This window comes from Pipistrellus hanaki, assembly GCF_964339955.1.
Source record: "Pipistrellus hanaki genome assembly, chromosome: 2".
Taxonomy (NCBI): Eukaryota; Metazoa; Chordata; class Mammalia; order Chiroptera; family Vespertilionidae; genus Pipistrellus; species Pipistrellus hanaki.
The window spans coordinates 113,367,023-113,382,001 of record NC_140504.1 but is presented as its reverse complement, the minus strand read 5'-3'; the positions used below and the strand labels follow the sequence as shown (position 1 = coordinate 113,382,001).

Here is a 14,979-nt window from a genome sequence, read left to right as displayed (position 1 = left end):
TTCCTGTCTCTATAGATTGGCCTTCTTTTGGACTTTTCCTATAAATGGATTCCTACAGTCACTTAGCATGGTTCTGAAATTCATCCATGTTCCTTTTTTATTACGGATGCTATTCCACTGTATATGACGGACCACATTTTGTTTCTATAGTCACCAGTTGGACAATGAAATTCTGTCCAATTTTTGGATGTTATGAATAATGCTACAATGAACATTTGCTGGTACGTTTTTGTGTGGACACAGGTTTTCATGTTGCATAGGAGTGGAATTGCTGATTATATCTTCCCAAAATTATATCTTTATGTCCAAATAGCCATTAGTTGGAGGTTTGATGGTTTTTCCCGCTGCTGTGTATCTACAATGCCTTTGGAGTGTTTGGCTGGTCCCCTCCTGTGGCAGAGGAGTGGCAAGTGTCTCAGGCTCCAGGCTTGTTCGGTGCTAGTTGAGCTCAGTGTGATGGGAATGTCTCCATCAGGGCGCGGCTGCTGGAACAGCCTTTCCCAGAGACGGGACACTCCCATTGGTGGGGTGCAGAATGATTGTAGGAAATACATGGGACTCGACAGTAAAAAACATCAACTCACAGTGAGAAAATACTGTTTTCACAAAGTGTCTTCAAATCTCTGGTTGTGGCAAAGAGAAAGTCTGCTAGTGTTGGTATGTCTTTAACACCTTTAACCCTTGGTAATCCAATCAGTCTCCCTACTACTTTTCTAAATGAACAGCAAGGGGAAATAGCAGAATTTAATACTATCGATACTCTCTTTTTCACTGCATGTACATTATTTATGGCAAGGGATAGTTTTCCACTTACAGTGACATTATAAAGTTGTCTTTCCAATTAAATGAGGGAAAGTATTACGTGAACTAGAGGTGGTGTACAGGTGGCCCAGATAAAGGTGGTTTGGGATGTCTTGCATAGGGGGGTGCACAGGTGGGGGGCATGCCCGGTGCCCACGCCCCAGCTAGGCCTCGGATCTACCGTGACTTTACCATGTCTGCACTCTGGGATCCAGTGTGCCATGCACGGGGGTGGCAGCAGACACTAACCTTGGTGCTGGCCCTCCTGCAGGTGCGGCGGGCTGGGGCTGGTGCTGGCCAGCGCAGGCTTCGGCAGGCTGACAGCGCCCATCATCGAGCTGCACAACCAGAAAGGCTATTTCCTGCACCACATCATCTTCGCCTGCTGCACGCTCATCTGCATCATCTGCATCCTCCTGCTGCCCGAGAGCCGGAACCAGAGCCTACCGGAGAGCCTCTCCAACGGGGAGCACTACACGCGCCAGCCGCTCCTGCCGCACAAGAAGGCCGAGCAGCCGCTGCTGCTCACCAACGCGGAGCTCAAGGACTACTCGGGCCTCCACGACGCCGCGGCCGCGGGGGACGCGCTGCCCGACAGCGCCGCGGCCAACGGCGTGCGGTCCTGCGGCTCCGCGCACGGCCTGCCCTGAGACCGGCCCGCGGGGTGGCTGCGCGCGGGGTCGCCGAGGGGTCGCCGAGGGACCAGCCGTGTGGCTGCGAGCACACGTGGCTCCTCCGGGCACACGGGGCGCTGACGCCGGGGGAGCACAGGACCTTCGCTGGTGTGGGGGGAGTCTTTCCAGAACTCTAAGGATCACGTGAGGAAGCAGGCTCTTTGGAAATAAGACTTTCTTTTCTGCCATTAAATGTTTGTATTTATTTTGGTCATTTTTACGAGAAGCACTTTATTCCCTTTCCTCTCACTGATCTTGAAATAGAACCACGCCCTTCGAAAGAGAGACCCAGTCTCCCCGCGGGCAGCGGCCAGATGCCCCCGGCCGCCGGCTGTGCGCAGACACCACCCTGAGCAGCTCAGACTGAGCTGGCGCTGAAATGTAAACGATGAGGTGTCCGCCAGAGGCTGATGGTCTGAAAGTTTTTTATTTGTAGGGTCAGAGCTTCTATCTGGTCCATGCTTTGGGAGAAAGCAGCTCACGAATGTCATTAAAACCAGCTTAATCTTTCCTTCAAGATCATCCTTTTGTACTGGATGCTGGAAACTCTTTGGGGGAAAGCTTCAACATTTCACCACAAACGTAAATGTTCGTGGCAGTGTCACCAGTTTTCTGACCCAAGTTTGCCTGGTTCAGTTCACGACAAATGCGCTGAGGTGTGAGGTGTTTAGCATTAATGCTTCCTTAGATCCGGCTCCTCCAACAGCTTTTCCCAGCACTACCTGAAAACATGGCTACTTTCTGAAGGGAAACCAGTGGGACAAGAACTGAAATAGAGGACTAAGGCAAACCCACAGAGGGTGGGGTGCGCTCCCAAAGACAGTGGCATGCACATCTGGAGCACACCACACAGCATCACCAGCTTGGATGACGGTCAGCTCCCACTGATTTCATGCTGAGACTGCAAACCTGTGAGAGCCAATCCCCTTCATGCCTGCCTTTGCCTGCTTCCTGCTTCCTCCCACTTCCCTCAGCACAGAGGTGGGGCTCGGGACAAGCAGTGGGATGCTCACAGGTTAGTCCAACTGACCTCCTGCCTCTCTAAAGCATCAAGACCAATTGAGAGGAAGCAATAACTCCCCAAAGTTCAACTCCCATCCCCAATAGCCAAGGGTTGTCATTGAGTTCGCTGCTTGCCCCAGACCATGCAGGCTTCCTCTTCCCTTTCATGTCAGGCTTTCTCCACCTGAGGGTGTTTCAGAGGGAGCTTGGAGGGCCTCCGCAAGGACACGTGGGGGGGGAGAAACGATCTTCATTGGCACAGGCAGACGCCCCCTTGAGCAACATAGGCACCTGATTTTTCAGACAGCCTGGGTCCTTTCTAGAATTGTCCACCCACCCCACCCACTTTGTGACATGTGTCTTTGTCATGGGCTGTGTTTTTCCCAGGAAATCATAGTCTGGGGCCTGTGACGTAGGTGACCTCCAACTGACAGTTGCTAGAACTCAAAGGGCCTGAAAAGGGGTTGACTTAACTTCCCTTTCTCCCCTTCTAGCTTTCTACCTGGCCTGCTTCTTACTGTCTCCACCCACCACTCCCCTCTGCATCTGGTGGACTTCAATAGAACTGGTGACTTGATAAAAAAAAAAAAATGGTGAGGAGGTGAAACTTGTGTGTGTGATTCCAGTGACTAAACCGTACTTTATGTCGAATCAACAGGGTCTGGGGTCTCCAGCCTCGTCCAAGGGCCGCTGCTTAGGAAGGAAGGCCACCTGGCCAGTCTCCCTATTTCAAGCCCCGCTCAACCTCGCCTTCCCTCATCTCTTAGGTCACTTTTGTTCCATGTTTCCATGTGAGTCCATTCACCTTACTTTACAAAGGCCTTTCTTACAAATGTGCAGCCTCCGCGTGCCAAACTTGTTGAATACCTTCTGCCTTTTTTAGAGTACTTGCTACCAGCCACCTGACAGCAAGACCCATTAATCCAGGACATGACATATGCAGCCGCCAAGCACCTGAGCAGTTGAGGAAGGTGGGTGGGAGCCAGTGAGGTCCTGGGCCTGTACCTGGCCAGGTGTATGCCTGCATCACCCCAGCACCGGGGCACCTTGCAGTCCCCTTACTGTACTACGGAAGTGTTGTAGCATTCTCTCGCTGATCGCAGAGGCCTCTTTTAGAATGTGATGGAGCTGCAGAGTGCTGCGGGTAATCTCTAGGAAGGTGGAGGGAAGGCACAGCACTTACAAACTCCTATTCCTCTTCAGGGTTATGCCGAGCTCCTCTTCTGTTGCTGGGTTAGCTTAAGAATATCTGACGCTCTTAAATGTAGCCAAAGCAGAAAAGCTTCCCTGTGGGCTGAGCCCTGTGAAATCCCACGCCAAGTGGGCAAGGCGGCCAGGGCCCACTGAGCCTGATACACATCCAGCCCCGCCTTGCTCTGCATGGGAAGCCACCAGCTCCCCGGCACCTGGTGGTCAAGCTTGGACTCCTCAGTCCTGTTTCCCTTGTGGTCAGTAGGGAAACAGTTCACAGACACCCGCCATTCCAAGTCCACTTTCCCATCACCTCCTACCCACCCGGGGAGTCACCTCCAAGTGTGTGCTGCAGCCACTCTCCTCCACCAGCCACTCTTGCATCCTGCTATCCTCCTGGTGAGCTGTAACCCCTTTCAGTAAGTTATGCACAAATGTGAATGCCTGAGACAGGGCTGGACAGCTCTTCATCTGTTCTTTTCCAGAAGTCAATCATAACTCAGAGCAAGTACCCTAAGTACTAGCACTCAAGACAAATAAGGAAAAGTTCCAAGTGTTTTGTTTTCTAAAAGAGTATAATTACTTGCAACTAGAGGAAAGGGGCTGGTAAGTTGTTTTGGCCACAGAACAGAAAGTAAAAATGAACATCGTAGTGGAAGTACTGCACTCAAACAATACCACTTCGTAGAGCCAAACAAGAAATGACTGAAGTGCCATTAAATGAATTGTGACCATCGCACCTCCCAGCCCCTAGGTGGCGCGCACGTGCTGGGGAAAGCCCATGCTTCACTTTTAAAGGATGCCTCGCTTTGCTGTAGCGTGTTTTGGAAAAGCAGCAGTGTGTTCTGTCCAGTGGGGATATTCCCTCTGTCCTTTCTGCCACGCCAACATTTGAGGTTCCTAGTCAGAACCGTGTTACTGCACATCCACCGGGCTCACTCTGGAGGTGCTCATTCATAGCACAAGCCTATCGAGTTCTGAACTGTGTTGTTCAAAGATAATGTCTGCATGATGTCACATCTGTTGTACCTTTGAGGAAAATTTGTATGTAAATGTACAAAAATAAAAATGTTGCCCCATTAACAAATTTCCTCTGGAATGTCTTCCCTACCTCATCTGATGGTATCCAATGAAGGGCATTTCATGACCATTGACTACAAGTAATAAAAACTCTTTATTCAGACCTTGCCGAGTCCCTGTTTTAGCGCCTCTGTGAACCGAGTCTTCACTCGGCCTGGGAAGGGTGGGTGGCCCTCACCTGCTTGCAGAGTCCTGGTTTTAAAAGCAGGCAGAGGCAGAGAGAGGATTACTAAACACAGACTGTTCATGCAGGGCCGGTCTAAACCACCTGAGAAATGGGGCCATCAGTAACTTTGAGAGTTCTTTTCTCTTGTGTATTGATGTCCTGCTAATCTGTGACCTGCAAGTTCCCAGAAAGGTCAAGAAATGATTATCTGACACTGTGATTCTATGAGGAAAGACTGATAACCAAAACCGTCTTCTCTAATGTAGTATTTTTTCACAAGAAAACAATGTTTCTTTAATAAAGTTTTATACCAAACTCTTCTCTCCATAGCCCTGATTTTGTGTTACTTACTCTTCCGAGAGAGGGTGCCTACTGAGCTCTCAGCTCCATGACACTCGCTGAAGCCTGGGAGGCTAGCACAGGAAGTCTGCTAAGGAGAAAATATTTTAAACCCCATACCTGCTGCTCTGAAATGCCTTTCTGTCCCAGCCACAAGGTCACCGCCCCTGGCTGCTTACTACAGGCTCAATGCTTTTACCACTGCGTGAAGTGTTATAGAGCCCTAGAACAGTGGTCAGCAAACCTCGGCTTGTGAGCCACATGCAGCTCTTTGGCCCTTGAGTGTTCTGATGCCACTTCTTCGAAATAGACTCGCACAGGCTGTGGCATTTTGTAGAAGAGCCACACTGCAGGGGCCAAAGGGCCGCATGTGGCACGAGAGCAGCAGTTGGCCAACCACGGCCCTAGACTATCAGCCTCCAATAACAAAACGGGTCCAGGTGGGCTCCAAAGATGGGAGCGTGTTCCCCTGGCTTGCCTGTGCTGAGAAGCACTGGGAGCTTTTCAGCCCAACGCCTGGGCCCCGGGCCATTACATCTCTGGGAGGGGGAGGCATAGCAGCCTATGAAAACTCCCCCAGATTTGAATGTGAAGCCAAGGTTAGGAGCCACTGACCCAGGAAATATTGGCCATTGAGAAAAGGAGTGAAAAAAAAACAAGCAAAATGTGTAGCATTTGGTACTGAGTTGGGTGATCTTTCCTGAGCAGGAGGCGGCAAGGATTTCTTTCCCAGGTTCTTGTCCAGGTAGACTCAAAGAATGAAGCCAGACAAAAGGTGTTATATGAAAAGGTGGAAATTTATTGGAAACAAGTACAAACTCCCACATAGGGAGGGGTTCCCAAAGGGGTAGCCCACTAAGCTCCTTCTTCCTAAGGATTGTAAAGGCTGCAGTACTTTCTTGTTGCTGCCTTCCAATTGGTCACTATATCAGCTTCAAAGCTCAAAACCCACATGGTGTCACCCTCTTTTCCTCCCTCAGTGGTAGAATTCTCTGTCTCCTGTGAAAATCTATTCCTCCCATTTGTCAGCATTTCTCTATCCTCTGTGAAGTTTGTTTCCTTTCTCCCCGTACCCTATGGCGTTTCCCTATCTTCTGTGATTGGACGTCTTCCTTCCCCCTTGTCCCGTGGCACTTTCATTCTCCGTGAATAAATGCCTTTTGGCAGCTCCAAGCCCACAACCAACTGTCTTTCTCCCACATGGACCCCCTATTTCCTAAACTCCCTAAACTTGTCTATTTTACCCCTAAAAACTCCTTTCAGTACTAAAAAGATTAGAATCTACTTCAAGTGGTAGGCAGAAAAAGCTAAGGATTAAAGATGACCAAAACAGGTGCTTGGGACTTGGGGGGTGGGAGGGGGGGAGGAGACAATGGTTAACAGGAGGGCAAGCATTTGGATCCACATGTAGATAAAGCCATAACTGACATCTTCATTGCCACTGCACTTATAGTTTGCCAAGTATTTCAGTGCAGTTAATCCTGAAACTAACCCAGCAGAGTAGAGATCATTCCCATTTTGTAGGTGAGGAAACAGGGCCCAGAGGAGTGTGAGCCTTCACCAAGACCACAAGTCTAGTGAGCCGTGTGGAGTGAGGCTCCGACCCAGGCCCGAGGGTGAGCACAGCAGAGAGGTGTGCCAGGGAAGTTTATCATCTCCCATTTTACCTGGGAATGGACACAACAGAGTCACAACTAATTTAACCCTTTTGTCTTTTTAGCCCCCTTCCCAACAAAATTCCATCTGAACCCCTTTTCTCCATCAAGAGCAGTCACAAGGCAACTACTGCCCATTTTGCTTTTCTTCTTCCAAAGCTTGATCAATGACAGCCTTTTGGCCCACAGTCTGGTGAGGGAGAAGAAGGAAAATAAGTTAACCCTTTAAAGACAAGATGCAAACAGATTAACCTGGTGACAAATAGTGGAATTTAACTCATTTATTTAAATGTATATTGTACATAAGATAGAAATCCTCACTTTTGCCTCAGCTAGAACTTTTCCGGAAAAGCCTCCATTTCTTCCTTGATCCTGTTTTCTACAAGTAATGCGAAGTTATTGTCTGTATTTTGTAGGTTATAGCTGACAAACACCTGCTTGTTGGTCTTCCTGGCTAAAAAGAAAAAACACATTGACTCAGCCATGACTGAAATATCTAGAGACCGTGTGCCTCGGGCAGACCTTACAGCTAAGAAATAAGGGGGAAAGACAGTGGGCTTTCCTCAGGGAGAGAAGAAAGTTCTGATTTTTATGACCTGAAGCAGCTGCTGCAAATGCAGACTGAAGTCTCTGGGACCGTTCTAAGTCTCCAGAACAATGGTTCTTAAAGTGTGGTCCCCACAGCAGCAGCATCCCCTGGGAACTCATCAGAGACACACATGCTCAGGCCCCACTCCCAGGCCAACGGGATCAGAAAGGCTGGGCTTGCGGCCAACACTGATTTCCACGGGACCTCTAGGGATCCGAATACTAATGTTTAAGAACCACTGTTTTTTGGGGTTTTTTTTTAATTTCTTTATTAATTATGGTATCACATATTTGTCCTCATCCCCCCAATCCCACCCCCCATCCTCCCCACTTATGCTCCCACCCCCCTATTGTCCTTGACCACTGGTTAGGCTTATATGCATGCATACAAGGCCTTTGGTTGATCTCTCCTCTTTATCCCCACCCTGAGGTCCAACAGTCTGACCCATGCCTCCTTGTCTCTGGTCTGTTCTTGTTCATCAGTCTATGTTGTTCATCATTTCCCTTAGATGAGTGAGATCATGTCCTACTGGAAATACACTTATAAGAACCAAAAATGAGACAAGTAATAATGGTTATGCTGAAAGGCAAATGAATCAATCTGTAGTGAGTTTCTTTCTGAGCCAACAGTTCTTTTGAGACCCAATTTCAATGTCAAAAAGTTCCTTATGTGTACATGTCAGCAATGATATTTCAGTTCTGGATGGTGGACAAATGGTGGTAATGCAGGTCCAACCCTCTCTGGTTTGGTCCTGGGCAAAGGAACCACTGTTTCACTTTTCAAAAAACACCAATAATCCTACATTTCTCCATTTCTGTGTGTGCCCATGCAGATACACACACACATGCATATTTATATGTGTGTGCAAGCACACATACACACACAAATATCTAATTTTCAATTTGACGTTGGCTATGCTTTAGCCCCTTTCTGCAGAACCAATAATAATTAAGGTGTGCAGCTCCAACTGCAGAAATCAATATGAAAGATAAGACAAACATTCTGAGGACAGTCAGGCAGCAAGTCTAAATCAGCTAAATACTGTGACTGCACCAGAGCTAGGGCCTCCTCCCTCAGCCTCACACCACACACAGGGCAGGTGCGAACTCCTCCTCCCCACAGAGGCACGCACCCACCCTCCCATCCCAAGGATTTCAGATGACCATGCCAATCCAGCATCAAAGGCAAAAAGGTGGTCAGCAGAGGTGAGACTGGGATATGGCCCAGCCTGCCCTCATTCAGAGGGCAGAAAATTCCCTGTCCACCAGAATGGCTGCTCTGATTCCAATCTCCCTACTTGCTAAGGCAGGGTCTTACAGGGACTAAGACTGTGCACGCCACATCATCTGCCCAGCAGACCCAGCCAGCGCTGCCCCCCAGAGCCACACAGATAAGGGGGGAGGGGTTTCCATCCATACTGCAGCCTCCAACTCCAATGCTTCCAGGGTTGCCCTGAACTCTCTATCATCTCTTTTCTGACTTCTTTTCATCCTCCACAGAAGACACTGTTTGGGACCTTGCTCTCTTCTCATTACTCCTAGACAAAGCCCCTAACACTTGCACAAACTACAAAAGAAAAATAACCCACCCTGGCCTGTGTTGTTCAGGGATTAGAGTGTCAGCTAGGGCACCTAAGGGTCACGGGTTCAATTCCCAGTCAATGGCACAAACCTGGGTTGCAAGTTCTATCCCCTGTGAGAGGCAACCAATCAAAGTGTGTCTCTCACATCGAAATCTTCCTCTCTCCCCTCTCCCTTTCACTTTCTAAAAAAGAAAAAATCCTCAGATGAAGATTAATAAAACAAAAAAATCAAAAGAACCCTAGTTTTTTGCATACAAACTACTATTAGCACTCCATCTCAAGGACACATCTTCCTTTTTGGCACAAAAAACTTACAGCGCACCAAATGCATGCCCGCCACCCTGCACTGCCAGTCTGTCATTCACACTGTGGCGACCCACCGGTTTTCTGGCCCAGAGCTATGAACACCTTCATCTCCACTGTCTCAGGCAGGCACACAGAGGTGTGTGACATGAATGTAACCTCTTTTTTATTGTTTTTTAATATATTTTATTGATTTCTCACAGAGAGGAAGGGAGAGGGATAGAGAGCTAGAAACATTGATGAGAAACATCCATCAGCTGCCTCCTGCACACCCCCTTCGGGGGATGTGCCCTCAACTAAGGCACATGCCCCTGACTGGAATGGAACCCAGGACCCTTCAGTCTGCAGGCCAATGCTCTACCCACTGAACCAAACCGGTCAGGGCTGAATGTTACTTCTTAAGCTCTGGCAATACACAGTGAAACACATGGAATGATCATGTCTTCAACTACTTTCACATGGTTCAGAAAAAACAATGACGGGAACATAGGAACAGTAACAACTGGGAACCTGTGTGCGGGCTAAGTAGGAATGCTGGAGCTAAGCAGGAATGCTCTGTATCTTTTCTTGCAACTTTTCTGTAAATTTAAAATTACTTCCTAATACGAAGTTACCAAACAACTTACTAGTCAGGCTTCTCTAATTTCAGGCAAAAGAAAAGGTAGTGATGTTCCCAAAATGCTGCTGCAGCTGCCCCCGTGGCCTTGCCCTGTCCATGCACAGAACCGTGGGCGAGTCTAGAACGGCCTCTCCTCAGCCTGCCCCTGGCACCTGTGCCACCTGAACTGTGGGTGTTCTGTTTACGAGGGTGCCTTCCAGACTGACTTGTTTCCACTTTTCAGGGATTAAGTGGATAGAACTGTCAACACCACTAAAACACAGGGCTGGGCCCCACTCGCTGCACACGCCCCGCACCAGTACACGGGCGCTATATCTGAGCCAGCTGGAAACACGGGTGACCGTGAAGACTGAGAGGCCATAGAGGCGGCCCTACTGTGCAAGGCCCCAGCACCTGTGATGACCAGGTGACCACGCACACTGGCTGAGGCAGCACACATGCTGTCCTCGCCCGGACTGCCTGGGTGCTTATAGGAAGTGTGTCTGGAGTGTAGGAGGGGGAAACCTTCAACTTCATGCTCTAGCTTCACACCGCCCTTCACCACACTGAGCCTGACGGCATCCCGGGAGTGCAGGGCAGTCCCTCCTGCACAGGCTGCTTCCTGCTCCGCTGGATCCCCAGAGCCCAGGAGGCTCCTGCAGCACCGCCCACAGGCACAGGTGCCCTTCACGCTCGCCACCACCAGAAGTAATGTGCTTACCGAAGGGCCCAAGCCACCATCCTCATAAGCTTGGACAGTAGCCAGGGCATGACCAGGGAGTCCTCTAAGGCACAGGCTGATTTGGGACCCCGTGATAGGGATGTGCCTCCTAAGAAGACAATACACCAAGGTCTAGGCTTACTCTGCCGTGATGAGTTGATTTTATCTCTTGACATAAAGATTCACTTCTAAAGTGACTCGCCTCACGATTCCATCACACAGCGAGGCCCCATCTGGCCGCTCCTGCAGCCGCCATGGGTACGTACCTAAGCGCTGGGCAAGGCCAGTGGAGGTCGTGTCTGAAGTGTCTCCGAGGAGGGAGGTGGATACAGGGATGGAGTCCTGAAAGGAAAACAGAGAGTGCAATGCGGCTTCTCCGTCAGCTGAACTTCTGCCGCTGCTGACTCTTCACACGGGCAACAGTGGGGGTCCTGGAAGGTCAGACACTTCCGCCGAGAGAAGGCCTCGCATCGGTGTCAGCAGCCGGGCAGCTGGCCCTCTACGCTCTGAGCTCACAGAGAGAGAGAGATGAGGAGCAGCCGCTTGTTTCACACTAAGGGCCACATGGTTTAGTGCTGGGAATTCCAAAGCATGCTGATGGGCAACATCACAACCAAGATGGAAGCAAACAAGATCATTACGGCCAGAGCTAAAAGGAAGCTTCGGAGTCTGGGTGCCGAGTGCCTGCAGGCCCCTCACCCTGGCAGCCAGCGGCAGAGGAGGCAGGACACCTACCTCCTCCCCGGACGGAGAACCACAGCTCCACTCCCCAAAGGGTGTCTGGCCTCTTCAGTGCACAAAGGCCCCGTGGCTCTGCAGAAGGGCATCAGCCATCAGTGTCCAAATAATGAAAATAAAAACTTCTGGATATATTTGGTCAATTCTCATTTCAGATAAGAAGCAATAAAACTAAAGATAAGTAAGTGTGGCTCCTTTGAAATCTAGAGGTAATCTTACTTCCAATTACAAAATGGAATTCACCTTCCCGTTAAAAAGGCCTTGTTGGAAATGAAAAAACCCACTAACTTATAATACGGCCAAAATTCCTTTCACTGTGAGCAGCGCAAAGACCAGAGACTGCTCCTTACCTCCTAAGGGTTCAAGTTACTTCAATACAAGACAGAATCTGTTTAGGTCTACAAAAGATGAAAGAATAAAAACATTCACTTCATGATTTTTCATGATACAAAAATGTGATCTTAATGAATTTGCAGTTTAGAGATTTCAAGTTCAACATTTTAACTATTATTAGTATTTACAGTTAAACCTCCTGAAAACAGAAAATCTACCTTAACAGGGTGACTTTTCTGATCAAAAACAAAACGAAAAACCCACAGTTACCCTTTCCTCTACTTCACTGTTTCTGAAATCACACTGTGTGAAGCTGGTCTTCCAGGTAGACACATGCCTACACGGAGGACCACCTTCCACTCACCCACGCGCATCCCAGTTCTCTGAGCACAAAGGGTTCCCCTCCCCATCTTCCCTGGTCCCAAGCCGCCTGCCTCCTGCCACTGGAGCCCTGCAGCTTCTCTTGGCATCACACAGACCTGCTCGCTGCAAGGCAGGCCAGCTGGATGAGTAAAAGCTGTATGGTTTTGTTCTACATAGTCTAGTCTTACTTACATGTGGGGATTTGGGGGAAAGGGAAGAGGGAGAGACTTCATAGACCATTTGAAGCCATCCCTGCTCATGGGCCAGTAAATGTTTTCTAAGAGCCAGATGGTAGGTAGACGATTTAGTTTTTACAAACTCTGCCCAAAGAGGGCATGAAAACGAAGGTGCCACCCCGCAGGGCGCGATGTGACGGGGAGCAGAGGACTCATGACGGAGCCCTCGGACACTCCAACTACTGAAGAGAGATGGAGCCCGCGGGGCGGCGGGAGTGCCGAGGAGGGACCCGCCCGAGGTCCACGTGCTGGCCTGACCGCACACCGCACCCCTCCGGGTGGTGCTGGTGCGGACCGACCCCGTCCCCCGACATCACAGGAAGAGCTCCGAGAGCTCCCGCGGCCCCTGGAGCTTGGGGACCAGAGGGTCACGCCCGCAGGCCCGGAGGAAGCGCACCCGCGGTCTCCTCGGCGGGAACCGGGCGCGCGCCCTGAGGACCCTGGGCGCCAGCCCCCTCGCCGTCCCACCGGCCCAGCCCGCCCCCGCCGCCCGGGGACCGCCCCCTCCGTGTCCCGAGCGCCCCTCTCCCCGCTCCCCCGGACCCCCGCACTCACGTAGCGGCTGCACATGGCCACGGCCAGGTTGCGCAGGTGCGGCGTGGCCCCCACCCACAGGAAGAGCGAGTCCGTCAGCCGCATGACGTGGAAGTGCACCAGCTGCTCCCACAGCCTCGCGCTGAAGTTGTGCAGGGAGACGTCCCCGCCCGCGGCGGCCCGCGGACCCTCCATGCGGCTAGCCGCCAGGCCCGCCAGCCCGGACCCTTCCCGGCGGCGGCGCCCGGCCCGCCAGACCCGAGCAGGCGAGCGCCGAGCGGCCGAGCGCGCCTTCGCGCTCCAGACCGGGAAGTGGGCGGCGCCTGGGGCGGGTTCCGGGAGGGCGGGCCGGGCAGCTCCTGGGCCTTGCAGTCCGAGCAGACAGAGCAGACTGACGGGTGGCTGGCTGCCCAGCAGGTCTCACCCCGCGCTCCCGCACATCGTTGGACTCGGGGAAAACCTGCTCTCCTCATTCACAGGGCCGGCCGCCGAGGCTTAGGGGACCCCCGAGCGCCCGCCTGAACTTGCCACTACGTGCTGGAGCCAGGCGCAAGGTCTTCCCAGGTCAAGACCTGCCCAACCAAGACAGCTCTGTTTTACTTAAGTAGTTCCTTAAGCACTCTGAGAGCACCCACCTCCCATCATACCATCTGGGTTTGGATTACCAAAATCCACCCCCTGCTGGCAGCCCTGTAATTCCAGAGAAGCCTTGAATGTATCATCCCTTTAGAATGGCAGTTTCAGACTCAGACCCTCCTAACCTGTAATTGTGTATAAACGTGGGCTGTGGGCTAATCTTTGAACCTCTCTGAGACTCAGATTCCTCATCTACAACCTGGACATAAGAATAGCTACCTCTCAGAGAAGTGGGAAGGGTTATGAGCAAGTACATGGAAAGTAGTGGATGGTGGCCATCATCATCCCAGCTGAGGGAACCTTTAATTTTAGTAAATTTGAGGCAATACAGAGTTGAAATAAGGAAGCCTTCGTTGTGTTAAGAAGGAATGTTTGAAAAAAGAAAGAGAAAGACAAAGAAAGAATATTTGTGGAAAAAGCAAACAGGGCCCATTTTTTCAGATTCTGTTACAACTGAATGTTGGGTTTTAAGCCAGAACTATCTCAGTTCTTTAAAAAGTTCTGCTTTTAAAATCTCTAATAAGTCTAAGTTGATTAAAAAGTTTTAAGGGTAAGTATTTTTATAAGTTTGTTATATTTATAATTATCAATGATTCAATAATATAATTAGATGTCTGGTGTATGAAATTTATGCACAGGTAGGGTCCCAAGGCCTGGCTAGCAATAGGGATGATCAGGTTCCCTGCCTCCCGGCCTCCTTGCCTTCCAGTCTAAAGGTCACACTCCCAAGGAGACAATTTACATATTAGCCTTTTATTATATAGGATTTTCAGGTCACTTCTTAAAAAGTTTTGTTAAGGTATAATTGACATACAATAACTACACATTTAAAGTATACAAATCAAAGTATTGACACATATATAACCCATAAAACCATGGCTATAATCAAAGTAGTGAATGTGTCTACCATCCCCAAGAGTTTCCTTAAACCCCTTAGTAATCTTCCTGCCTCTCCCCCAACTGCCGATCTGTATTTTGTCATAACAAATTTGTTTACACTGCCTAGAGTTTTATATAAATGGAATAATACAGTATTTACAATTTTTGTCTGCTTTTTCACTCACCATAATTATTTTGATATTTATCTAGGTTGTTGGGTGTATAAATAGTTAATCCCTTTATGGCTTAGCAGTATTCTATTGTGTGGCTGGCTATACCACTATTTATTTGTCCATTCACATGTTGATGTTCACTTGGGCTGTTTCCCATTTGGAGATATTGCAATGAAACTGCTGTATACAAGTATATAACTGTATGTATACAAGTAAGTCTCTGTATGGACATATGCTTTATTTATTGTAGAAAAGTACCTAGAAGTTGAATGGTTGTATCACATGGTAGTTATACATGTAACTTTTCAAGAACTGTTTCTAAGGAACCTCAGTTCACATTTCACATCATACACAAAAGCAAATTCAAATGACTTATAGACCTAAAC

The 14,979-nt window shown here is 49.5% G+C and overlaps 2 protein-coding genes across 5 annotated transcripts in view; one reads left to right on the top strand and one right to left on the bottom strand.

The window, feature by feature from the left end:
• SLC22A23 (solute carrier family 22 member 23) overlaps positions 1-5,229 on the top strand; it is a 174,031-nt gene extending 168,802 nt beyond the window's left edge. For 2 of the 3 annotated variants that reach the window (XM_084873124.1, XM_084873126.1), the window contains one exon: positions 1,073-5,229. In XM_084873124.1, coding sequence (XP_084729250.1) covers positions 1,073-1,451 — 379 coding nt within the window. In that variant the 3' untranslated portion in view covers positions 1,452-5,229. The remainder of the gene's footprint in view (positions 1-1,072) is intronic. The other variant, XR_014794038.1, reaches the window with a different exon arrangement.
• An 800-nt stretch (positions 5,230-6,029) lies between these two features.
• PSMG4 (proteasome assembly chaperone 4) lies at positions 6,030-13,227 on the bottom strand. 2 transcript variants are annotated; one of them, XM_084873184.1, is made up of 4 exons: positions 12,927-13,227; positions 10,968-11,043; positions 7,230-7,362; positions 6,030-7,098 (listed from the first exon to the last, which is right to left on the bottom strand). In XM_084873184.1, exons 1-3 carry the CDS (start codon positions 13,098-13,100, stop codon positions 7,241-7,243), a joined length of 372 nt encoding a protein of 123 aa, XP_084729310.1. In that variant the 5' UTR covers positions 13,101-13,227; the 3' UTR covers positions 6,030-7,098; positions 7,230-7,240. The 2 variants fall into 2 exon arrangements, with proteins under 2 accessions (XP_084729310.1, XP_084729309.1); XM_084873183.1 differs by lacking the exon at positions 6,030-7,098 and having other exon boundaries at positions 7,175-7,362; positions 12,927-13,226.
• Between the last annotated feature and the right edge of the window lie 1,752 nt (positions 13,228-14,979).